Below are 25397 nucleotides of genomic sequence, written 5' to 3'. Positions count from 1 at the left end.
ATAATTAGCTTTTGGAAAATGCTCTTGATAACATAATTAGTTCCTGAAACCTGTAGTGCACAAATTTAAGAAAAATTTTGACTGGCAGCAGAAGATATTTTATAATGGACAAGACCGACTTAGTTCATGTGGCTGTTTTTGTGACTTTGCACCTTTCATAGAAAAATTGGTTTTATCTATTTAAAGAGAGGGATTTCTGAACAAAGTTCAGCATCCTGGTCAACATCACACTTCTTACTGAAGAAGAGAGAGCAGTTAAGGTTCTCAGTAGAACCCATGAAGGTCTACTCACTACAAAAGCGGGGAACTTGCATTCCCCAATGAGATGTCTGGTACAAACCATAGGTTTGTAGATATTCTGTAAAATATCCATAATTTACTTCGTGTTTTCATCAGTCAAAAATAAGATAAAATCCAGTGATAGTTTTTGACAGATCTTGCATAATCTTTAAGGGTTGTTCTGTAAGGAATTTCAGTAGAGAGATGAAATTAAATCCAAGATATTCAATTTTTTTGTCACACTTTTAGACTGTGTGCAAATGCAAGTGTTTCATAAGTAACATTTAATGCATCCATGGCTCATCCCTGTGTGTTCTACACTTTTGACAGAACTGCAACAAGAACTCTTTTTGCCCTCTAGGTAAATTTGTCGTAAAATTCCTGCAGCTTGCTTACTTCATTAATGCAAGTTCTCACAAATCCTCAAAATGCAAAAAAGGAAGGCTCCTTGGTTTTGCTCATACACCTAAAAATAGTAGCAATTAATTTTATTCTGGAAACAGCACAACAAAATCAAGATACACAAAGTAATAAATAATTAGATGATATACAAAAGCATTTATTACATTTTTATTTATTTAACTGGGGTAATTTCAACGTATTCTACAGTGTGCAAAGAAGAGCCAAAGAAAGGAAGAAAGAAAACAATCATAAAAGGAGAGGCCTAATTTTATTTTTAGGAAAATAGCTCATGGTTTCATAAATCTCTGAGAGCAGCAAAAACAGCAGATACACCAAACAGACACTGCTGTCTTTGTAGAGATAGATCTTGAATAATGCACAGAAAATTGTCCTTCACAGGTACTTTAGTTCTATAAAATTAAACATCACTTCTTAAAAATGAACTTCATATGGCTCCTCCTTGTGTCTTCTGCGTCATTTTACTCCACAACTGGCATAGGAAATATCACATAACATATATAACATATCACAATCACTGAAAACAGAACATACAGACACTTAAAAATATTGTGCATGCTATCTCTGAAGACACATGGTGTCAACAGTTTCAGTCACACAGCACAGTCCAAATACTTTTTAATGTTCGACACAACGGAAATACATCTTAAAGCAACACAACTGATCTCTGCAAGCAACAACTGGATGCAGCAGATAATACTTCTGGGAACGCAGAAGTTCATTTTCAACCCGGAAAAATATCTAGAGGCAACCACCACTCACAGTAAACAATTATGCATCTGATGCCCAACTTCGGATAATTAACACAGATGGTAACGTTCATCTGGCACAGTTATCAAAGAGAGGCTACGGTATGGTGGTGCCTTATGTGAAATCAGGGCCAAGAACTAATGCAGTCACAGCTTCATGACATAAATAGATCAGGATACTACCGCCTATCGTATGGCGGCTAATGTACTGATTGGTACAGGCTAAAGAAGGGAAGAATCTCGGTACAAATAGTGCACCTATTTGACGTCAGTTATGTGGTCCGGCTTATCACCTCGCTGATAACGCTCCCACATCTTCTGGAACAGTTTTTCCATACCCTGAGCATACTGTAAGCAGTCGAACAATGGACTCTCAGTTCGTGCTCGCCATACTTTAGCACGAGTGGCTTTCAAGCTGGAAAAAAAAGGAAACGAATAATGTAACTTCTCATGGAAATAGCATACAATAGACTATATACAAAAAAAAACGTGAGGGGGGGGGGGGGGGGGCACAAAAGTGAGAAAAACAGGGAAAAAGATTAAATTATCCCAGATTTCTTTACTACCCATCCTCCAGCTACTTTTTAAGTAAATTGAAAGGTTGTTTCGCAAGTTGGCATATACACTATGTGATCAGAAGTATCTGGCCACCCCCCAGAAAGAGACATTTTTCATATTAGGTGCATTGTGCTGCCACCTACTGCCAGGTACTCCGTATCAGCAACCTCAGTAATCATTAGACATCGTGAGAGCGGAATGGGGTGCTCCACATAACTCAAGGACTTTGCACATGGTCAGGTAATTTGGTGTTAAGTCTACGTCTCTACGCAAGATTTCCACACTCCTACACATCCCTAGGTCCACTGTTTCCGATGTGCTCGTGAAGTGGAAATGTGAAGGGATACATACAGCACAGAAGTGTACAGGCCAACCTCGTCTATTTACTGACAGATACCGCCAACAGTTGAAGAGGTTCGTAATGTATTACTAGGCAGACCTCTATCCAAACCATCACACCAAAAGTCCAAATTGCATCAGGATCCACTGCAAGTACTACGACAGTTAGGCAGGAGGTGAGCAAACTCTGATTTCATGGTCGAGCGGCTCCTCATTAGCCACACATCACACCGATAAATGCCAAACGACGTCCCACTTTGTGTATGGCAGTGGTGTTATGGTGTGCTCGTGTTTTTCATGGAGGGGGCTTGCACCCCTTGTTGTTTTGCATGGCACTATCACAGCACAGGCCTAAATTGATGTTTTAAGCACCTTCTTGTTTCCCACTGTTGAAGAGCAATTTGGGGATGGTTATTGCATCTTTCAACACAATCGAACACCTCTTCATAATGCACGGCCTTTGGCGGAGTCGTTACACGTCAGTAACACCCCTGTAATTTACTGGCTTGCACGGAGTCCTGACCTGAATCTTATAGAATACGTTTGGGATGTTTTGGAGCACTGACTTGATGCCAGGCCTCACTGACCTCTCCTCAGTGCAGCACTCTGAAGAATGGGATGCCATTCCCAAGAAACTTTCCAGCACCTGATTGAACGTACGGCTGTAAGAGTGGAAGCTGTCATCAAGGCTAAGGGCGGGCCAACACCATACTGAATTCCAGCATTACCGATGGAGGGCACCACGAACTTTTAAGTCATTTTCAGCCAGGTTTCCGGATACTTTTGATCACATAGGGTATGTAACACAATTTTGTCTGTTATAGTGTTATCCTAATTGAATCAACATGAATTCTCTCTTAAAAGACCTATAACTATCATGGAAATTACTGGACGAAATCAATATGCTAGAGACTAGTTTTGATTTCATCAGACAGAAACCAATTTAGTGAAGTTTGTAAACAAAATTTGTAATTTTACACACACACACACACACACACACACACACACACACACACACACACACACACCATGGATATGTTATCAAAGACCCCAAACCTATTCTCAAGAATATTAATTTACTTACTATTCTCTATCTGTACCAAGACGAACAGCTATGTCCTGGTATTCTTGGCGTGTGCTTGCCACAAGCTCTGGACATCCTAATGTAGCCAACTGAGATGCAGCTACTCTTGAAGCCAGCGTTTCACCTGCGCACACACACACACATCTCAATATGCATCCAAACAGTGGGGTGGGTGTAAAAAAAAAAAAAAAAAAATGCAGTAACAACAACAAATGGAAGCTTCAGTTTTTGCCATTCTATTTTACTCTAAATAAATTGTTTACTGGACAGTGACTTGTTCTTGCATACAACTGCTGGTGGCTTAGGTTTTAGGGGCATTTGTGTTTTGTAACTATTACATCTGTGACTGGATTGAGGACGCACCATGTCATCTTGGATGGGGAATCAATGGAAGAACTAAGTGACTTGAGCTGTGCCCCAGTGTGTTAGGACCCTTACTACTGATGTTGCGTATGAATGACCTGGCAGACATGCACAAAACTGCCTAGTACCAATACGATCCAAAAAGCTGCATGTGAAAATGCGGTTTTGCAGGGGCCATATCTCAGGTTCTACTGACCACAGAGATAAAGGTCACACGTCTTGGCTGGCTCTTGGCCTAGTGAGCATTTACACACTTATCTAAAGAAAGGGCATACTGTAGCCATCCTACGGTACATAGTCAAAATCTAAACATTAAGCACTTCCCCCTTCCATGCCCGGTGAGCAAATTGGTCGGTTCTGTTGCTTTCATTGTGGTTTAGGGTGGACTTCAGGTGTCTCATGAAAGTGCCATTTGCTCATGCTAAGTTTTGGAGAAAATACCAAAAACACATGCTTTTCGCATACAGAAACTACGAACTATGGGTATGGCCACTTCTGTAACATTTTTACCACATGTTCTTAAGATAACGATCTTGATGAAAGTAGTCAGCCTACTTCTACTCGTAATATCAGGTATGAGGCATCAAAGTAGTGATATGTGGCGAGGTTTCTATCATCATTGCGGAAGTTCTGAGGTCACTAAATTACGTTTTAGTCAGCTTTTTTTTTCACTGACAAAACTTTATGACGTGGTGTCTCTGCATAATGGGCACTTCCTGGCTACACAAATACACCCAATAGGGTTCTGTAGTGAAAAAAAAAACTGTTTAAAGTGTCTTAACTGGTCTGAAAAGAACTTTAAATGATTGTTAAAAATTATGTAAAACTGGAAAGACTGCAAATTCAGTGAACTATTTCTACTATTTTTACTCTTTTAAAATACAAATCAATTGCCAGGCAATTTCAATGTACTGTGATCGATGGGCAAAGTATCTGGAAAAATCGTACAGCAAACGTTTTCTTGTGAGCCTATATTATGCATATTTGCTGTTTGTATGTGTCAAAGTATATAAACAATCTCTGAAAACTTTATGACCTACAGAATTCGATTGAAGTTGGAAATAAGAGAGAGAGAGAGAGAGAGAGAGAGAGAGAGAGAGAGAGAGAGAGAGAGAGAGAAGGAGGAGGAATAGAAGAAGAAGAAGAAGAAGAAGAAGAGTCGAGTGTGCCAAGATCATGAAATGCTACATTTCTCAATGCTGTCATAAACCAATCCACGACTGCAAATGATCATTAAATATACAAATTTACTCTTTTTTAAATATTTGATTTGTTTCTTTAATGATAAGATACTGGCAGCCTGTAATGCTCTGCAATGTTTTTGTCTAAGATTTGAGCTTGTTGCTATTACATGAAGATTATTTCAACGTGAAATTGACATCAAATATTTCTACAACAGACTGTGTCCAGAACAATGATTGTCAATTGCTCTGTAACCAAGAAGCTGATCTGAATCATCGAGGGACTGTACGATTTGGGGCAGTTCCAACCATTGTTTACAGAGACTTTGTTAGTATGTTGAAATGTAGTACTTATGTCACTGTGAAGGGTAGTACAGTGTTCAATAAAAGTTATTTGGACTGCCATACTATATAAATAACTTTCTGAAGTTCCCTCATATGCGGATTATAAAATCAGCAGTAACCAACAGATGGAACAGCAGCAAGTAACTTAATATCCTTACTATCACTTTCTTTTTTTTTTTTTTTTTTTTTTTTTAAAAAAAAAAAAGGTATTATGTTCATTGCTTCAATGGGTGTAGTTGTTTTATTAAAGTGGCGGCTACAAACTGCCAACAGCAGAAACAAACATCAATAACTTTTCAGACCACCACTGAAAGAACTATAAATAACAATGGATGTGGTACAGTGACAACGGATGTGTAGCCCTGAAGACATGTTGTGCCCATTTTGAGGTAGGGCACACTTATTAGATTTGAACCCGAAAAACTATTTCCTAGTTCATATACCTTTCACCTCACCTCTGTGGCCTGAACCACGATGTACCACATTCAGTGCTGCATTCTGGAGTTCTCTTTTGACACACACTATCAGTTAAATATCTATGCTATTTCCAGGGATAGCTTTATGCACATACAGTTAAACGTCCTTACACACCATACAACAACAGATTTACAATCATCATCATCATCATCATCATCATCATCATCATCATCATCATCATCATCATCCTTTCTTTCCTCAGACGTTATGTCTGGTTAAAAATGGAAAGTGACGCAGACAACGATCAAGCGTGACTTCCTTTTAACTATACGGTATATGTTAAATTGCATTTAGGAACTTTCGGGTAATTGAACATGTATCAATAATTACAGATTTCTGTAATTGTATATATACGTTTGGATGTAGCTGTATTGCGTTGATGTACTGGTGGATATTGTGTGGTATGACTCTTGTAGTTGACAGTGTAATTGGTATAATGTCAACTTTTATCCTGATGCTACATGTCCTTGACTTCCTCAGCCAGTTGGATGTATTGTTCAATTTTTTCCTCCTGTTTTCTTCTGTATATTTGTTGTATCGGGTATGGATATTTCGATTAGTTGTGTTAATTTCTTCTTTTTATTGGTGAGTATGATGTCAGGTTTGTTATATAGTGGTGTTTATCTGTTATAATGGTTCTGTTCCAGTGTAATTTGTATTCATCATTCTCCAGTACATTTTGCGGTGCATACTTGGATGTGGGAACGTGTTGTTTTATTAGTTTATGTTGTATGGCAAGTTGTTGATGTATTATTTTTGCTACTTTGTCATGTCTTCTGGTGTATTCTGTATTTGCTGGTATTGTACATCCGCTTGTGACGTGATCTACTGTTTCTATTTGTTGTTCGCAAAGTCTAATTTTATCTGTTGTGGTATTGGGATCTTTAATAATATGCTTGCTGTAATATCTGGTGTTTATTGTTTGATCCTGTATTGCAATCATGAATCCTTCCGTCTCACTGTATATATTGCCTTTTCTTAGCCATGTGTTGGATGCGTCTTGATCGACGTGTGGCTGTCTTAGATGATACGGGTGCTTGCCATGTAGTGTTTTCTTTTTCCAGTTTACTTTCTTCGTATTTGTTGATGTTATGTGATCTAAAGAGTTGTAGAAGCAGTTATGAAATTGCAATGGTGTAGCCAATGTATTTATATGAGTGACTGCCTTGTGTATTTTGCTAGTTTTTGCTCATTCTCTAAAAAATTTTCTTAAATTGTCTACATGTCCATAATGTAGGTTTTTTATGTCGATAACTCCCCTTCCTCCTTCCTTTCTGCTTAATGTGAATCTTTCTGTTGCTGAATGTATGTGATGTATTCTATATTTGTGGCAGTGTGATCGTGTAAGTGTATCGAGTGCTTCTAGGTCTGTGTTACTCCATTTCACTACTCCAAATGAGTATAGCATAAGTATTTATAGCGTTTGTCGTTTCTTGCTGTCAATTCTGTTTTCAGTATTTTTATCTTGACTATGCTATTTTTCTTACATTTGTCTGTACCAAAAGCCATATTTATATCATTGCTGAATACTTCTGTTATCTTTAGTAATTGGTTGAGTTGTTGATTTGTTGCTGCTAGTAGTTTTAGATCATCCATGTATAGCGAATGTGATTTTGTGTTGGTATGTTCCAGTAATATTATATCCATAATTTGTATTATTTAGCATGTTGGATAGTGGGTTCAGAGCAAGGCAGAACCAGAAAGGACTTATTGAGTCTCCTTGGTATATTCCACACTTAATCTGTATTGGCTGTGATGTGATATTATTTGAATTTGTTTGGATATTAAGTGTGGTTTTCCAATTTTTCATTAGTATGTTTAAGAACTATCAATTTAGGATCAACTTTGTATATTTCCAATACTTGTAGTAACCATGAGTGGAGTACACTATCAAAAGCTTTTTGGTAATCAATGTATGCGTAGTGTAGCGACCTTTGTTTAGTTTTAGCTTGTTATGTCGCCTCTGCATCTATAATCAGTTGCTCTTTACATCCTGCTTTGCAGCAGTCTTTTTGTTCTTCATTTATAATTTTGTTCTGTGTTGTATGTGTCATTAATTTCTGTGAAATGACTGAAGTAAATATTTTGTATATTGTTGGTACGCATGTTATGGAGCGATATTTTGCTGGGTTTGCTGTGTCTGCTTGATCTTTAGATTCCAGATACGTATTCCTTGTGTATTATTATTATTATTATTATTATTATTATTATTATTCTGTCTATTGACTAAGAAACTGCATTTTTGTTTTCTAATGGAGTAGTTTATCCAATGCCAGCTAATTACACAGAAATATGATGTGTCCTTCACTCTTCTCATTTACGTCAAGTTCTAACCAAATTACATTAAATGTAAATACAATGGCTTTATGTAGCTCTACTCAAAGTTCATCTCTCAAGCCTCCAAAAGTTTGTAATATAAAGAAATTATAGCACTACATTACACAACTAATTCATTGGTTTTATGAAAATTGTTTCACCTGCATATTCCTTCACAGGACCATTATTTTCAACATGCATACTGAAGAACAGAGACATTATTACATATTGATTGCAATCACTTCTTAAAACTATGAATTACCTGGCAATGTAACAACAGGGGTACCAGTCCAAAGGACGTCCATACTTGTCGTGTGGCCATTACAAAGAGGAGTATCAAGACAGACATCAGCTAGCTGGCCACGTCTCACATGCTCTTCCTTTGCCGCTACATTACTGAACAGAATACGGCCTGGTGGCAAACCTAATTGTTGGGCTGCAGCCTGCAAATTTGGCTCTCCCACAGCAGGAAATCTTAACAGCCATAAAACTGAGTTTGGCACATGTTTCAAAATCTGTAAAACAATGTGTCTCAATTAGAGGGATAACCATTGCAATTGCAAGTAGCAATACTACTAAAAATAAATGAATACTGATAGAAAGATTGTAGCCCTTACCTTCCCCATTGATAAACAATGCCCAGCAGTGAAATTCTACTAATTTTATTCATAAAAGTAACTGCGATGCAGTGACACCAAGTACTGTATCTCACATAAGAAACACTTTCTCTGGCACTTTTAATCTATTTGTATGGGAATGTTCTCACAAATAATTTGCACAAAGATTTTAAGGACCCACTGAAGGCAACCATTAGCCCTTTTTTCCGTATTTCCTCATTCTGTTGATTATTTCCCAAAACCAACCAAATGGATGGCCATGACCAAAAAACATACCTTCTCGCTTTATAAATGAACCTCAATTTTGTTGCACACTCATATAGCCACAGAATTAGCCCCTCCGACTAATCAATAACAGTCCATGTTGCTTACATACATCACTAACCCTTAGTTATCTGATGATGTAGCCACTTTTTGAAGCTCCATCTCGCAGCTATCCTCAAACTTAAATGCTACTTCTATGATTAGTGATTATGTGTGAAAATTAGAAGAAAAATGGATGAGTACGGAGCAGGGCAAAAAAGAAGAACGGACTGAGGGAAAAAGTCACTTGTTGAGGTCAGGAAACAAGGATGTGACAGAAGGGGCTTAGAGTCAAGAATTTAATTCAGAATAAAACTGTAGAAATTTCAGAAATTATTGAAAATTGTTTTTCAAGAGTGAAAAAGAACTGGTTTTACAACAGCAACAATTACACATCACAGACAACACAAATGGTGATAATACGCTGCTAATTAGCATTACAACCTCAATAAAATTAAGGCCTTTTGCATTATGGAAATTTATTAATGTTCAAGGGAAGCTTAAATCTACTTTTAATTAAAAGAAGTTCAAATCAACTGTATGTCACTCATTTATCCCTCCACTAGTCTACTTCATCTGCCTTCTGTAAGCTCCACGGCTAATTAGAATCTTAAGTTCACACAGGTGTCACCATAAGGTAACATAGAAGTAACATATGATTTGGTCTACAGTCACTTTTATTTTTGCCAACTAATTGCAGTATCACCCTCTGGCCACCCACTGGCACGTAATCACCACAGACACTTCCCGAAGTAGGAGCCACAAATACTGAGAACTTGGAAACTATTAATGAGAAACAATAACAGGGTCATAAAAAATATGACAAATTAAACTGAACTAATTGCAGGGGATTTTGAGAGGACACGAGAAATTATGACTACACAAATGACTGTGAACACTAAGCATATGAGGGAGGTAAGAAATCTACTAGACATGACTTTTTATTACTCAAGCAACCTCCGAAGAATATTGAACAGGCAAATGGAGATTATTATAAATGTTTGTCTAGTACCATAAGGCGAATCCAGAGACTCTGATAGCCAATAATGAAAAATATGACATTAATGCTTAATGCAGAGTACAAAGGCATTAAAAATATGAAAGTATAGTGCATGGAGCTTACAGGTTTTCAACTGCGTTGATTAAAAACAAATGAAAAGTAGCAGCAGAACTGTTAACAAAAAGCCTGCAGAAAGAGAATCCAAAACTGAAGCAAGGCTTCCACTGTTCAACCTTAGAAGAGAAGAAAAAGATCCATAGTTTGTTTATCAACATGATCTTTTTAATCCACCAGATCCTCATTAAATTTGTCTCCAACTGAATAATAATTTTTTTTTTTTTTTTTTTTTTTTTTTTTTTTTAAGCAATGGATAAATTGTACAGTTTGGAATTCATGCATGCTGAAAAAGCTACAGGTTCAGTTTCAACAAAATCTTTACTTAAGGCTCTTGAAAAATGAGGCATTGATTCATTGATTATTAATATATTGATAGACCAAATACAGTGAATCCCTACTTTTACACTAAAATATGAATGATTCCAAATTAGTTTTTACGCACAAATGTAAGCATTAAATTTCATGAATGCATTGGTAGTTAATATTTTTGCTGAAAGAAACCAGAATTATGGTTTGCTACAAATTTGTATCTGTTATTCTAGTTCATAGATACCTTCAAAATTTTTGATATGTAGATCAAAAATTTATCAGAAGACCAGGACTGATTACAAGACCAACAACATTTTTTACTTGTACAAAAATTTATTTCCTTAGTAATGAGGCAAATACTGTTGACAGGAATGCAACAACATATTGATTGTATATACCTGTACAAGGATAACGTTACAGAACTGTATGTAATTTTTTTTATAAAATTTAATTAGTGGAATAAAATAATCATTTCAGGAAGTACTGCTGTAGATGCTGTGTTTTATGAACACACACACACACACACACACACACACACACACACACACACACACACACACACACCAGCAATATGGATGCATGTAACTGAAAACCAATGGTATATGTCAAATAGCTATTATTCAACTTCTACCAACAACATTTTTTACTTGCACAAAAATTTATTTCCTTAGTAATGAGGCAAATACTGTTGACAAGAATGCAACAACACATTGATTGTATATACCTGTACAATGATCCATGGAACTAGTATTAATCTAATCTAATCAAGGATAACGTTACAGAACTGGCCATGACCTTGTTGAAGGGAACATCCACATTAACAAATTATTGAACTTACAATGAATTAAGGCCAGACTAGGTGCTGAATGTGGTTGTTCTTTGGTACCTATTTCTAATTTTACCATTCCAACTTATCTCAGAGTTTTCAGTTTTCAAGAGGAAACAAGCATTGTAAATGGTAGTAATACTTACATAGACCCACATTTGGAGAGTGAGAGGGTCAATTTTGTATAACTGATTAAAATTACAATAAACAACTGCTTCATCTGGCAAGCCATACTGTTGTCGAGTTGTTATCACAATACTCTGAGGAACTTCTTCTCCTGTTGCAGCTTTATTATTAGTCTGATTTGTAGCCAACCCATTCTGAACAACAACACCATTGACAGATGTTTGGATCTGCCCTGATGCAATCATTGTCTGAAATTAGTTTTAAATGTTAGTCCAGTTCAACAATGAACTTTTTCTTATCTGTACATAAATTTAATTTTCGTCTCTGTTCATGTAAGTTCCAACAAACCTCAATTGGTGTGGTAGTCGGTAGCTCAGCTACCTTTAAAGAAATTTCAACAGGTCGCGAACTATGTTTGCTATCTGAAGAAACCACCTCACGTATTTCTTTCACTGAAGTGTTTTCCATAATAGGTGACAGATCTGTAGCATTGATAACTGCTACGTTATCCGGCACTTCCTTCTTCCCAGTTGACTGAAAAAAGTATGTAATTTTTTTTTTATAAAATTTAATCAGTGGAATAAAATAATCATTTCAGGAAGTACTGCTGTAGATGCTGTGTTTTATGAAGACACTAATGCACATTATACACACTCACTCAGGTTGTTCAATTATTTTATAAAAATGGGAATACTATCTGTAGTAGCAGATTACATATACTATTCTTTTTACATAATCACAATGAACTACAAAAACTTGCTTAAATAACACTCACCCTGTCTGTAAGGATAACTCTCTCTTTGAGATGTGGAAACATTTGCTTGTGATCACCAATGAAATATGTGTGTGGCATGTATGCTAATTTCTCACTGTACTGACTAGCCAATTCAAGAGGTGATGTAACTACATCTGTTATGAGGTAATCCATAAATGATGCTCCACTTGTTCCTGGATACCCCAGCCACATTACCTGCACTGGCGCTGGCCGGAGTGCAAATATTTCATTACGAGCACCTTTGGTATAACCATTCATGTTCACTAAAATGTGTATTCCATCAGAATTTATTCTGTCAGCTGCTTTCCCATTGCAAGGAACCTATTTAAAAAAAGAAAGGAGGCAAAACAGATATTACAAAAAATCACAAACTGAAAACAATTCTCCACTCCTTAAAGGGTGTTTCAAATTCTAAAAAATGTTTTTCCAACATACCATGCCTATGAGAAACACCTATGCGTTTGGAAATTATGAAATGTAGAAAGTGTACTACATTGCCATATTTTCCAATGCATTCTGGTTTCTAGCAAAACTTGACAGTCACTAATGACATGTAGATTGTGTGTCAATATTGCTGTAATGTGTTTAAGTCAGCAAAGCAATTCTTTGGAAAATGTATTTCCTATAACAATACTATTATTGTTAAAAACGTTTAACTTAGCGGCACCTGAAATAGCTCAGGCGTCCACTACAAACAGGATGCCATTATCTAGTTCTGTTATTTCTGTGAGGGAAATATTGATTACATCAGGAGCTTTCAGAAGACAACTGAAATGGACCATTGGAGAGAAATGTAATTGATTTGCACATTTTATTAATTAAAAATGAAAGACTTATGATTCCTTTGCATATTAATGAACATTTACTATGCGAAAGATCAACATTTTAAATGCATTTGTAGTGCTCATTGGCAGCATAATTTCAGTATTTGTATACTGATGTATCTTTGTTGCTACTGCTGGGAAGCGAAGTCTTGCATTTTTTAAGAAGAAATTTTGGACAGTCATTTCTTTAATTTCTCTAGCATCCTTCCAAGTTAATCCCATGATGAGCTTCCCTTTCTATCACAATCTTCCTTCCTGCCCACAGCCTCCACAGTTCTTCCTCTCAGATTCTCTCCTTTTCTTTTTATTAGTCTCCTATTTTCTTCTTCGAATCTTCAACACCTCTCCCTCCAAACACACACACACACACACACACACACACACACACACACACACACACACAAATACTGTAAAGTAGCAATAAAAATGCTACAGGTCAAATGCTTGATCAATACTGTGGAATTATAGAATAGCTGCTACATTCCACCAACAATGGAGTAATCATGTTTGTGGCACAGTGTTGACTTACCAATTAGTGTAAGAGGATAAAACTTTCTTTTGGTAATGTAAGCGTATGAGAGAAAATTGACTCAGATTAAAAAAGGAATCAGTATTATAACCAGAGTTTCTTTTGACATTAAAACTAATCAGCTGTCCACATCAGTCATACAAATATTCAGGATGTTTGTCATTCTTTGTTGTAGGACAATCTTTGTTTACCTTATTTCTAAATGAACATTATACAAAAGCTTTGGAAAGATGCTGGTATGTTACACACTTGTGTGAATGTCTGAAGAAAACTTGTGACTCAAAATAATAATAATATCAAACTGCAAAACAAGATAATTACAGGGACTCTGAACTGTGCTCTGTTTTCTGATTCAAAACTCATGACAAAGTTGCCATTATTCATAGAAAAAATTAGAACCCCCTCAGAAATTAAAAAATAAATAAATGGTTGCTTTTCTGAGGAACACCACTGTAAGACTCTTATTTACAACAATGAAATAAAAGAAAGAAATGGCTAGACTTTTATACCTTCATGTGGCAGTAAAAGATTGGGGAACTGGAATGCCAACTGTGAATTACTGACACTTCAGTTATTCATGTAAAACTACAAATTAAATGTCAACAAAATGATTCAGTATTTTCATCTAAGTGGACTTGATAGTTAATCCTGTGTAGATCACAATTCACTATGTTTAAGTATTGTTACTTGAGTGTCAGTGATGATTATTTCAGCAGACACAAGAGTACTGGAATACCAAACTTTGAACTAGATGGAACATGTTATTTCCATCGATACTCAAATATGACATGGTCAGGATGCAGTTCGCTAACTGATTGCATGCAGTGTTGGCTATTATTAAAATAACTGATGAATACCGGTAACTATTTACTACAGCAACTGTGTGCTCAGTAACTGCTACATACTACAGATTTTTTCTGCTGCCTCTAAACCCCTTAATACTAGCAACAGAAAGCTGGTTGAAATCAGAATTGATCAGCAGCAAATTTTAAATCTCAATTGGAATAACATACATCATGGATAGGCTAGGTGGTACTGGTGGTGGCATATTTGTTGCTGTATGGTAAGTGGAAAATAAACCAGGTTTTTTCATAAAAAAAAAATAAATAAATAAAAAAAAAAGGGGCGGGGGGGGGGGGGGGGTGTCAAATGTAATCTGATGTTTTTACAAAACCAAGGCAATGAAAGAATGCTTTGAGGATATGAAATCACATTTCCCGGTCATGCTATGGTAATGGGGGAGATACCAACTTGCCAGATGAACAATGTGGGAGAAATGTTACGAACAGGTGCCACAGACAGGTATTGGGCAAGATTTTTCTTGAACTTACCTTGACCTTGTGAAGGTAAGGTCTTACATCATCTTGTCATAAAAATTATAGCATTAATGACTGGAGGCATTTAGAGGAACGTTGAGAAAACAATTGTGATGGAAAGAGAGCACATTATTTGAGCAGGCAGCATGAATTTCTGAGGTCAAAAATGTGGAGTACCAATGGATACAATTCCTCAGTACTGTACATATACATTTGTGCCAAACAAGATGGTGAGGGATCAGAAAAATCTGCCACAGTTCAACAAGTCACTAAGGAAGCAAAGGTAGATTCTGCACACTATTACGCAAAGTGAAAGCCTTATAGACACACAAAAGCTGTACACGACAAAATAAACTTAAGGAGAGCAAGCATCAAATGAATGTTTTTCTACCAAGTAAACAATATATCTTCAGTTATTTTGTTCTTTATTTAAATATGCAAATGGATCAGACATCTTTGCAGCTACTTGATTCTCTAATGGAAAATCAACTTAACCAGCTCAACATAGGAAAGGCAAATGAACATAATAAAAGCAGTAGCAATTTAACATAGGGCCTGGAGCAACAAGGTCTTCAAAGTCACTGGAAACAGGCATACATCATTCCCTTTTCTCGGACGGGCCGTTTGACAGACTCATGTGCAACTATAGTCCTGGAAAAGCAGCACATTTTTTCCTTGGAAAGCAGCACATTTTTTCCAAGTGTGTGTTTAATATGTGAGAGAGCATCACAGATGTTCGACTAACTAGTGGCAGACACTAAAAGAATCATTATGAAGCATGTAGATGTTTGCTGTGAGATTTCAGAGTATGGGCCTTCCAAGAAGAGGAAAGCACGTTACTTCTTCCCACAGACATTCAACAAAATGGCCATGACACAAAAAGATCACAGAAATCTGAGCTTATATACAGTGTTACCAACAGCCGTGCTTTGCATCCATCACCCATGAATGGAACTGCCTAGGAGAGGTGATAGTGATATCCAATAACAGCCTCCATCAAACATTATAAGGTCGATAGTATAGTATGTATTTAGCAGAAGAAGAGGCAGAACACACTTTATAACCTACTGAGCTCACGGAGTTATCAAGAGCAATAAATCTGAATGTAGATGGTATTAAGACGGAATGGCTCCAGTTGCTACAACTGCCTGGCACTAATAAAAGAAAATAACCGAAGTTCAACTGTATATAATAAAAAAATGTCTTTAAAGTATTCACCAGCAATTTTGGAGTTCCTTATATCACGAGCTAAACATAAAACTCCAACATTTAACCTAGAGAGTTCACACAAGATATCATGCAATAATTTTCTACTGTGAAGATCTGCTTCTACGAGGGCAGATCACATGTTACTCAGACTTTTGTTTTCAATTTATTATTTGTTGATATGACACAAAAAAGTATGCATAACTTTTGTACATAATCTGATTTAGAAATGCACCTCCCCTAGTGTTGTGAGGAGGGAGGGAGGGGAGATAGATTGGTTCGAGCAACATCATCTGCCAATTACGTACGAAATCTTCCACTGCTGAGTCACCCTCATATTGTTAGTGTATTAGAGTCTCCTTGTCCTCCAAAGACACAGAAAACTTAAGAGCCTTAAGACAAAGGTATAAACTGTAATGTGCCTTTGCCATCAGGGAGAATGACTTTTACTGCTTCATCACATTGTTTGCTGCAATATTTGAGTAACTTCACTCAAACGGCAACAGTAATCTGCTGCAGTGGTGGTGTGATGCACATGCCAAAAGCCAATATGCAGAACACCACACTTGTTAAAAAACACTGGCACAAACACCTTGCCACCTGACAATCGAGTCTTCGCTTTCACTTTGCTTGTCCCACCAATCCTTTGTCACTCTTTAAAAACTTGTTTGGACTCAACCGTGTAGTGGGGTACCCACATTTTATCACAGGTCACAATGAGGCTGGAACAAATATGTTTTTAGCTGCGAACATTTGAGGCTTTCACTAATTTGCATATGTCTCAGTTTCTGTTCAAATTTGTGGTGACCTATTTCCGTTGAAATGTTGGTTTGACAGCATCTGTAACTTAATCCAATCTTAATATAAAATTTGCATTCTATAAAATGTATGTCACCTTCACTGAAATCACTAATGGCATTAAGTTCTCTACTACAAAGCTCATGTGCAGATGACAATCAGGGCCCTCATTTTCAACTTATTTGTGGTCTTGCCAATCAAACACACGAGGCCTTGAAAGAGCCAACAACGAACTCTGCTTTCATTCTCTGTAAGATTTCTGTCAACTGAATGCCCTCAAGGGTATTAAATTTGGCAATGATCTGCTATGCCATCAAACCAAGAAGTAAGTAAGTAACATTTAAGAGTTTTAACGTCCCATCGACAATGTGGTCATTACAAACGGAGCACAAGCTCTGATTATGGAAGGATAGGGAGGGAGGGAAGGAAGGAAACTGACTGTCCTTTTTTAATGGAATCACCCGGCATTTGCCTGGAACGACTTAGGGGAATCTGGATGGGCAGACCTCTTCAGCGCTGTGCTCTGTTAACTCAATGTCTTGTTTACATTTACTCCACTGTCATATGTATAGGGAATTTATACTAATATTGAATGTACTTTTGCAGTGCAATAAGTACTCCGAACATTGCAGCACAAAATGTCTTAGAAAACCTTTGTAATTTTTCTTCACATACACAACTGATGAGCCTTTACACTGCTCACCACTCCAAGATCATACACTGTTCCGAGCTACTGCATTTCTCTTAAAACATTATACTCAGCAAATACAGCTGCTTTACGATGACTGGCATCCTGCAATTATTTGACAGTTAAAGAAAAACTTTCACCTTCTTTCTCACCTAACATAACTAAAAACATACAAAAATATGTAGAGATTACAGCACACTCAGATTCTTCACAATGTTGCAATAATTCGACAACACTGCTGTGGCACCAGCAGGAGTATTATAAACACATTTTAATTATTTTGGCAAAAACAGAAAGGAAGATTAGGGTTTTTACACCCTGCTAATGATATGATTAACAGAGAGTGATCGGAAGACTGGGTAATTTCTTGTAATTAATAAGGAATGGTTTTAAACTTCCAATAGTCAATCATCAATGAACGGAATCTGGTAACTATGAAAGAAAGAACTATCTTGCATTCTTTAATTCTGGTACGTTTCTTGACTAACGATCAACTGAGCTGCAGACTTTCCAGGCAAAGGAACTTTCATTCTTACATCACTACCACGAAAATTTTAAACCCACTGGACAGAAACTTTGCCTGTGTACCATTCAACTTAAGCAGTTGGGTTTTTCAAACTGTCATATCTCAACAACAACAACAACAACAGCAACATATCTCTTAATTCTTTTTATAAATGTGCCAAAGAAATAATACTCCATTTCTTAACAGTAAAAGCATTGTAAAGTAAATTACCTGTGACAAGTCAACAAAATGTTCAGCTTCTCTTGCTATTTTTGCTCTGAAAGTTGTCCCATCATCAGGACTCAAAGCATAGCAGTAGACTTCTACTTTAGATTTGTTATGTAGTCCAGGAATAGACTGCATAAGATGTGATGTTGGATGGTTACCAAAATCAGAAGAAACATAACCAATGCGCAACCTAGCGTTTAGCTCTTTAGGATACTTGTAAGGTGGTTTGTGTAAGACGTGAATCTGTAACAAAAAGTGGACAACAGGGGAAAAGTTAATGCAATTAGTATTTGTAATTAGGTACTACAAATTTTCTGGCTAAATATTTGGCACAATAGAATTGTTGCAGCTTACCTTTTCAAGACATAGATTGGCATGCCTGGCTGCTATAGCCTTACGGAATTCATGAGATAATGGATACAGCATTGAATGATGAGGATGAACTGACGGTAAACGATTTTTATCAAGTTGTTCTGCCACAATGCTCACAAGTTTTTTCATGCGAGCCTCATAGTCTGTCCAATCACATACTATTTGCAAACAATGTGCAAGATTACAATATGCATCTGGGAAATCAGGCTTCAATTTCAGAGCAGTCCGATATGACTGAATTGCTTCTGGTATGTTTCCTGAATCCTACGTGGGAGCAAAAAGAGATATCATTCACATTAGAGTTTGTAAGATCTTAGTACAGAATGACAATATTTAGTTAGCAATTCCCATTACCAAGAATTTCTGAAAGTGAAGGAATCTTTATTTCATAATGATTATCAATAGAAATGTAGCCAACTGGCAAAACAAACAAACACACACACACACACACACACACACACACACACACACACAAATAACAGTGAAATTGTAGAGAACTTTAGTGAATAATGTTTTCTCTCAATTACAAATAACTGCAATGAAAGATTTATAGAACACGTGAACTATTATTAGTATTACCTTATGAATTGATGCCAGATTACTATGCGCATCAGCAAATGCTGGATTAATTTGTATGGCTCTTGTGTAACACTGTAGGGCACCTTGTATATCCTGCATTTCTTTCAATGTGTTGCCCATGTTACTATAGGCATCAGCAAATGTTGGCTGGATCCTGTGTAAGCAGTTATATTAACAAAACGTTTGAAGTAATCTGAAAGTGTTAATCTCAGACAATATTTAAGGACCTTTTTTGAATTATTATAATTACCTGATAGCTTCCTTATAATGCATAAGTGCTTCATTGAGTTTCCCTTGCTGTTGCAGAACAGATGCCAAATTTGAATGTGCAGCTGCAAACTCAGGAAACACCTCGAGGGCTTTCAAGTATAGTCTAGTAGCTTCTTCAATGTAGCCCTGCTCACGCTTGATGTTCGCCAAGTTGTTGAGTGAGTCGGCATGTGTGGGGCATAGCCGCAATGCTGTGTTGTAACAATCTTCTGCTTCCACAACCTATAAATTGAATAGGATAGATTTGTATTGTCGTCTTGGTAAAGGAATCACAAACCCATGTTCTGCAGATTATTGCTACGTATCAAGTATAGGTGACAGTCATTCACAAGCATTTTACTCATATTTTCAAGTGCCACTGAGTTAGTACTAAAATAATTAAGTTTGTCAGAACAATGATGGTCTGCATATCCTGACACCCAAGCAGGTTTTATTTAATAACCAATCGCTACAAAAATGACAACTTCTGTAACTTCAGCTATGTTTTTTGGTACTTGTTATAATTTCTACTAGACACTTAAGCAACCAAAACATTTTCATTCATCACTTTAAGAAAAAAACAAACTACCATTGTAATGATTGGTTCTGTCAATAGTGATTGTTCTTTTTGCTTATGTTGTGGGTAATGCTACAAGGGATGATCAGAAACTAAGGTTACAAAGCCCTGCAGTGGAACGTGCACTTTTTATTTCATTGAAGCAATACTGAAAACTGATAGACCTCCTTGTCAGAACAAGTCGTCAGCTTCCCGAACGCTCCTTCGAGTAGGGAAAAAGGTGAAAGTCGCTTTGAGTGAGGTCTTGACTGTAGAGAGGATGTTCAACAATGTCTCAGCAGAACTGCTTCAACAGCACACCGATTTTCTAAGCTGCAAGAGTTCGCATATTATCATGACAGAAGCTGACACCCTTTTTAAGAATTCCTGGCTGTTTCCTCCAGACTGCTTCACGCAATCGTGCCAATGTCTTGCATTATCAGCCAGCACTGTCTTCCCTCTTTGCAAAAAGCTCATGAGAATGGCACATATCCTGTCCCAAAACAATGTGACTGTCACCTTCCCACAGATGGCATCTCCTCAAATTTCTTTGTCTTTGGAGAGGTGTGTTTTCACTTCACTGAAGACCACTTACTACTAGGGGTGCAGTCATGGACCCATGTTTTATCACCCATGACAATGTGGTGAAGAAAACTGTTCTCTTCTGTGGAGAACCATTGCGAAAGTTTTAGGCTTGCCCCCACATGCTTGTCCTAGTGCTAATTGGTTAGATTTTGTGGAACACATCATGAAAAACTTATGTACTGCAAAATACTGTGAACAGTAAGACAAATGCTTCCAAATGACATTCCAAATGCTACTGTCATCTGCTGTAATGTGATCCTCCTATTGTCCTGACTCAGCTCTTACTTGCTGAGTTGTGTTTAAATCTTTTTGATACTTCACTGGGTCACTCACAGCAATAATCATCAGCAAGTTTTCTAGACGAGTTGTATACTTTTGATGCCACTCTGCAACATGCTGACAAGACATTACAGTCTCGCTGTAAACCTTTACGAACTGCGGTGAATTTCAGCTGTGGTTGCAATTTTTTTTAGTCCACAGAAATTTAATAACTGGTCGAAATGTTTCACAAGACCAGTTACCCACACAAATCACCGTTTGTGTTGACCTATAACCAGTGCTGTAGGTGATGAGTGGCTGAAACTCTGCACAATTGGCAACTGCAAGTTTCTGAATAACTGCACACTAATTTCTCTGAAAGAGACGAAACTCCAGGAATATCATCGGTGTAACCTTAGTTCCTAGTGACACCTCACCTCATACATAGCTACTGAACATTCACGGCTGTGTATTGTCTGTCAGGATTGTGGCTTGCAATCAGTTTCAGGATCAGTCTCTTATGCCATGCTAATAACATTGCTTTGCAGTCTTCCAAGGAAGTATATGTAACAGTTCTTCACTTTACTTTTATTTCATATTTTCTCAAGCATATTTCTATGCATGTTTGCTGTCACGTCTGCATTTCTTTTTAAATCAATTTATCTACGCAGCGCTTGTCTACAACTTGTGTAAATATGCAAAAACCTATTTTGTTGTTAAATCTGCTACAGTTCACAGCAGAAATGCCTGTTATAAACAATTGTCTCAACATTTCAGTGTCTCCATGACAACTGGCAAGAAGTGTTCAACACAAGTAAACAATCTGTACCACAAACAGCCAAAACATTGACACCCATGTCCCATTTAATTGATTTTTTTATTGATTGTATTTTCTTTTAAATCTGACACATGTTCTTGGAGGTGGAGTGCTTTTGCTGATGGCAACATCAAGGCTGGTGTGATGTGATGCAAAACCTTTCTCTACAGGTAAATTACAATATTTTGCATCTAACAACCACAACTTAATTTTTGCACACAATTATAAAACATATATATCCAAATACAACAGTGTAAGTGGCCGGAACTATTCCTATAAACGTTCGTGGCACCCTCCATTGGTAAAGCTGAAGCTTTCACTCTCACAGGCATACGTTCAATTAGGTGCTGGAAGGTTTCTTGGGGAATGGCACTCCATTATTCATGGAGTGCTGCACTGAGGAGAGGTATTGATGTTGGTTGGTGAGGCCCGGCACGAAGTCACTGCTCTAAAACATCCCAAAGGTGTTCTAAAGGATCCAGGTCAGGAATCTGTGCAAGTCAGTCCATTACAGGGATGTTGTTGTTGTGTACAAACTCCACCACAGGCCGTGCATTAAGAACAGGTGCTCAATGATGCAATCACCATCCCTGAATTGTTCTTCAACAGTGGAAAGCAAGAAGGTGCTTGAAACATCAATGTAGGCCTGTGCTGTGATAGTGTCACGCAAAACAACAAGGGATGCAAGCCCCCCTCCATGAAAAACACGACCACACCGTAACACCACCACCTCCGAATTCTGCTGTTGGCACTACACCACTGGCAGATGACGTTCACTGGGCATTCACCATACCCACACCCTGCCATCGGATCGCCACACTGTGTACCGTGATACGTCACTCCACACAATGTTTTTCCACTGTTCGGTTGTCCAGTGTTTACTGCTCCTTACACTAAGCGAGGCATTGTTTGGCATTTACCAGCGTGATGTGTGGCTTATGAGCAGGCCACTCGACCATGAAATCAAAGTTTCCTCACCTCCCGGCTAACTGTCATAGTACTTGCAATGTATCCTGATGCAGTTTGGAATTCCTGTGTGATGGTCTGGATGGATGGATGGATGCCTATTACAACATTATGATCCTCTTCAACTGTCTGCAGTCTGTCAGTCAACAGACAAAGTCGGCCTGTACAGTTTTGTGCTGTACATGTCCATGTTTCCACTTCACTATCACAGAAACAGTGGACTTATTGTTGTTCGAGTGTGGAAATTCTGCATACAGATATACGACACAAGTGACACCCAATCACCTGAACACGTTTGAAGTGCGTAAATTCCGCAGAGTGCCCCATTCTGCTCTCTCATGATGTCTAATGACTACTGAGGTTCCTGATATGGAGTACCTGGCAGTAGTAACACAATGCACCTAATATGAAAAATTTATGTTTTTGGGGGTGTCCGGATACTTTTGATCACATAGTGTACAGTCATGGTTCTTTAGGTAATCTACACATTATGTTTTTGCAATTTGTGACAATGAAGTTTACTTTGGCTGCAAGACTCTTTTTTTGGTGACAAGGTGCTTTGAATATGAAAGCTTTTTCTTCAAACTATTTCTTTGGCTATAATCAACTTATTGCTTGTAAATTTCCCCTATTCTCAGAGTCCTGCTTGTCATAGGTAACTGCATTTGTAACTTATGGTTTTCAGAAGCATCTTGACCACTTGATAGCACATTATCAAAACCTTTACATTGTAGATTATTTCATTCACAATACAAAGGGTTTTTCAAAATTTCACTATCTACAAGTCTAGCATAGACTGACAAATACTTCACTCACTGAGATAGTTTAAATATTTCAGATCAATGGCCAAATTATATGGGAGATACTAATTCTATTCAGAATTAGTTTGAAATAAAGAAAATGAGTCATTCTATGAAAGGTAAAGACCTGCAATGGGACAGGGTGTGGGAACTAGAAGGGAGGGGTTGGATGGTCAATGTGATGAAAATAACTATGAACTATAATAAAACAAACCAAATTAAATACTAGATTAAATTACAAATGAATAATGGATGGAAAATGTAGAAGAAGTTGTAGAAACTTTAATTATTTAGAGGAAATTAATCCTTAAACGAAGAGAAGATACGAACACCCACTCATTACTTTGTGAATGTAAAGGAAACACCTATTAATTTAACCATGGATGAAAACAGAGCACAAACGTGATATTTATTTGAGGCAGAGGTCACTGGAAACAGAGCACTAGCTCATATGGGGGTGGGGGGGGGGGGGGGGTGGGGGGGGGGGACCACAACGGCAGCAAATTTATCAAACGTGTCAAAAGACCCAACTTTTGTTGCAAGAAAACCACAAAATACCAAACTGTGGATGGGAGGGTGGAGATGTTAATCAAAAGCTAGTTCTTTAGCCAATATGTCACTTCACTTGGATCTCGTCTATAACTAAAGACCATTGCTATATTATGCAACACTTTACCACAATCTAAACACTACTGTAGACCCTTTTAAACTTCTGAGAGAAACACATTGAAGCAATGTGCCACATGACTGAAAACGGTTTGAAGCCTTTCACAGTTACATCCACAATAAGAAGAGATGTTAGATTAAAAAAAATTTCCTTATTGTGCAGAACAACTTTAACAGAACAGTTAAGACCATCTTTACTTCAATATTTATTATTAATACCTCATCATTTTATTAAATTTTAATTAGTATGTGAACTATCAGCATGCCACTTCATAATTTATCAGTCAATGGATTAATACAAGTTATTTCAGCGAGACAGCAGACAGGGAAAGGAAATTATTTACACATCAGGCTTAGTATGCCAATATTGCATTATTAATAATAATCAAAAGGTGACAGAGAGAGAGAGAGAGAGAGAGAGAGAGAGAGAGAGAGAGAGAGAGAGAGAGAGAGAGAGAAAGAGAGAGAGAAATTGATGATCATGTTATCACTTCTTATCACTTCAGTGTCACCTGTCTCACCGACATGTCAATACTAATAGCACCAAATGAGACTGAAGTTAAAATTTCGATTATGGAAAAAAGGGTTTAAACCAAAGCATACCTGTCCTTTTTCCTTGAGAGCATTTGCCAAGTTACAGTAGGCATCAGGGAAATTAGGTTGTAGCTCAATTGCACGACGGTATGTGTCAATGGCGAGATCGATAAGCCTACAAACACGAAACAAAGGCTTACCATATATTCAAATCTTTTCATAAAAAATTACATAAATTAATGTACTACTCACCCTTGCTCATAATAAACACAAGCCAAATTCCCGTGCACAACAGCATTGTTAGGGCTGAGATTAAGGGCACGGAGATAGGCTGCTACCGCTCTGTTGACAGAAAAACTGGCATTCATTCCTCAGAACATAGTCAGTGTACAGAATCTATGTCTAAACAGTTTCTTATGATGAACTGAAGCATTTTAAAAATCAAACTGTAACTGAGACCTGTATGTGCCCCTTCTGCTTCATTATCCATATACCTATCTGCATTAAACAAATCAGAACAAGGGATTGAAGACTATCAACTAATTCAACTACATCAAACTCTGCTGTTAAACATACAAATTTCCAGATAACTCTTTTCCCATCATGACATATCATCACAATGCCTTAATCACAAAGACATATGGAGCTGCTCAACTTTCTTATCATTGTAAAAAATGTTCATGGATACTGGAGGCTATTGGCAATGTCTGTGTATCTACAGCAAGTCACCCTACAGC

At 37.3% G+C, this 25397-nt stretch overlaps 1 protein-coding gene across 2 annotated transcripts in view; it reads right to left on the bottom strand.

Annotated features, from left to right (window-relative positions):
- Positions 1–827: 827 nt before the first annotated feature.
- The window catches only part of LOC126481902 (UDP-N-acetylglucosamine--peptide N-acetylglucosaminyltransferase 110 kDa subunit), a 143861-nt gene continuing 119291 nt past the window's right edge, over positions 828–25397 (bottom strand). For both annotated transcript variants that reach the window (XM_050105863.1, XM_050105869.1), the window contains 12 exons: positions 24913–25002; positions 24730–24835; positions 19480–19721; positions 19230–19383; positions 18633–18914; positions 18282–18521; positions 12185–12505; positions 11758–11943; positions 11430–11657; positions 8374–8626; positions 3430–3553; positions 828–1863 (listed from right to left, as the gene is read on the bottom strand). In XM_050105863.1, the coding sequence (XP_049961820.1) occupies positions 1707–1863; positions 3430–3553; positions 8374–8626; positions 11430–11657; positions 11758–11943; positions 12185–12505; positions 18282–18521; positions 18633–18914; positions 19230–19383; positions 19480–19721; positions 24730–24835; positions 24913–25002 (2383 nt within the window). In that variant the 3' untranslated portion in view covers positions 828–1706. The remainder of the gene's footprint in view (positions 1864–3429; positions 3554–8373; positions 8627–11429; positions 11658–11757; positions 11944–12184; positions 12506–18281; positions 18522–18632; positions 18915–19229; positions 19384–19479; positions 19722–24729; positions 24836–24912; positions 25003–25397) is intronic.

This window comes from Schistocerca serialis, chromosome 1, assembly GCF_023864345.2.
Source record: "Schistocerca serialis cubense isolate TAMUIC-IGC-003099 chromosome 1, iqSchSeri2.2, whole genome shotgun sequence".
Classification (NCBI taxonomy): Eukaryota; Metazoa; Arthropoda; class Insecta; order Orthoptera; family Acrididae; genus Schistocerca; species Schistocerca serialis.
This window is presented reverse-complemented; position numbering and strand designations above follow the sequence as displayed.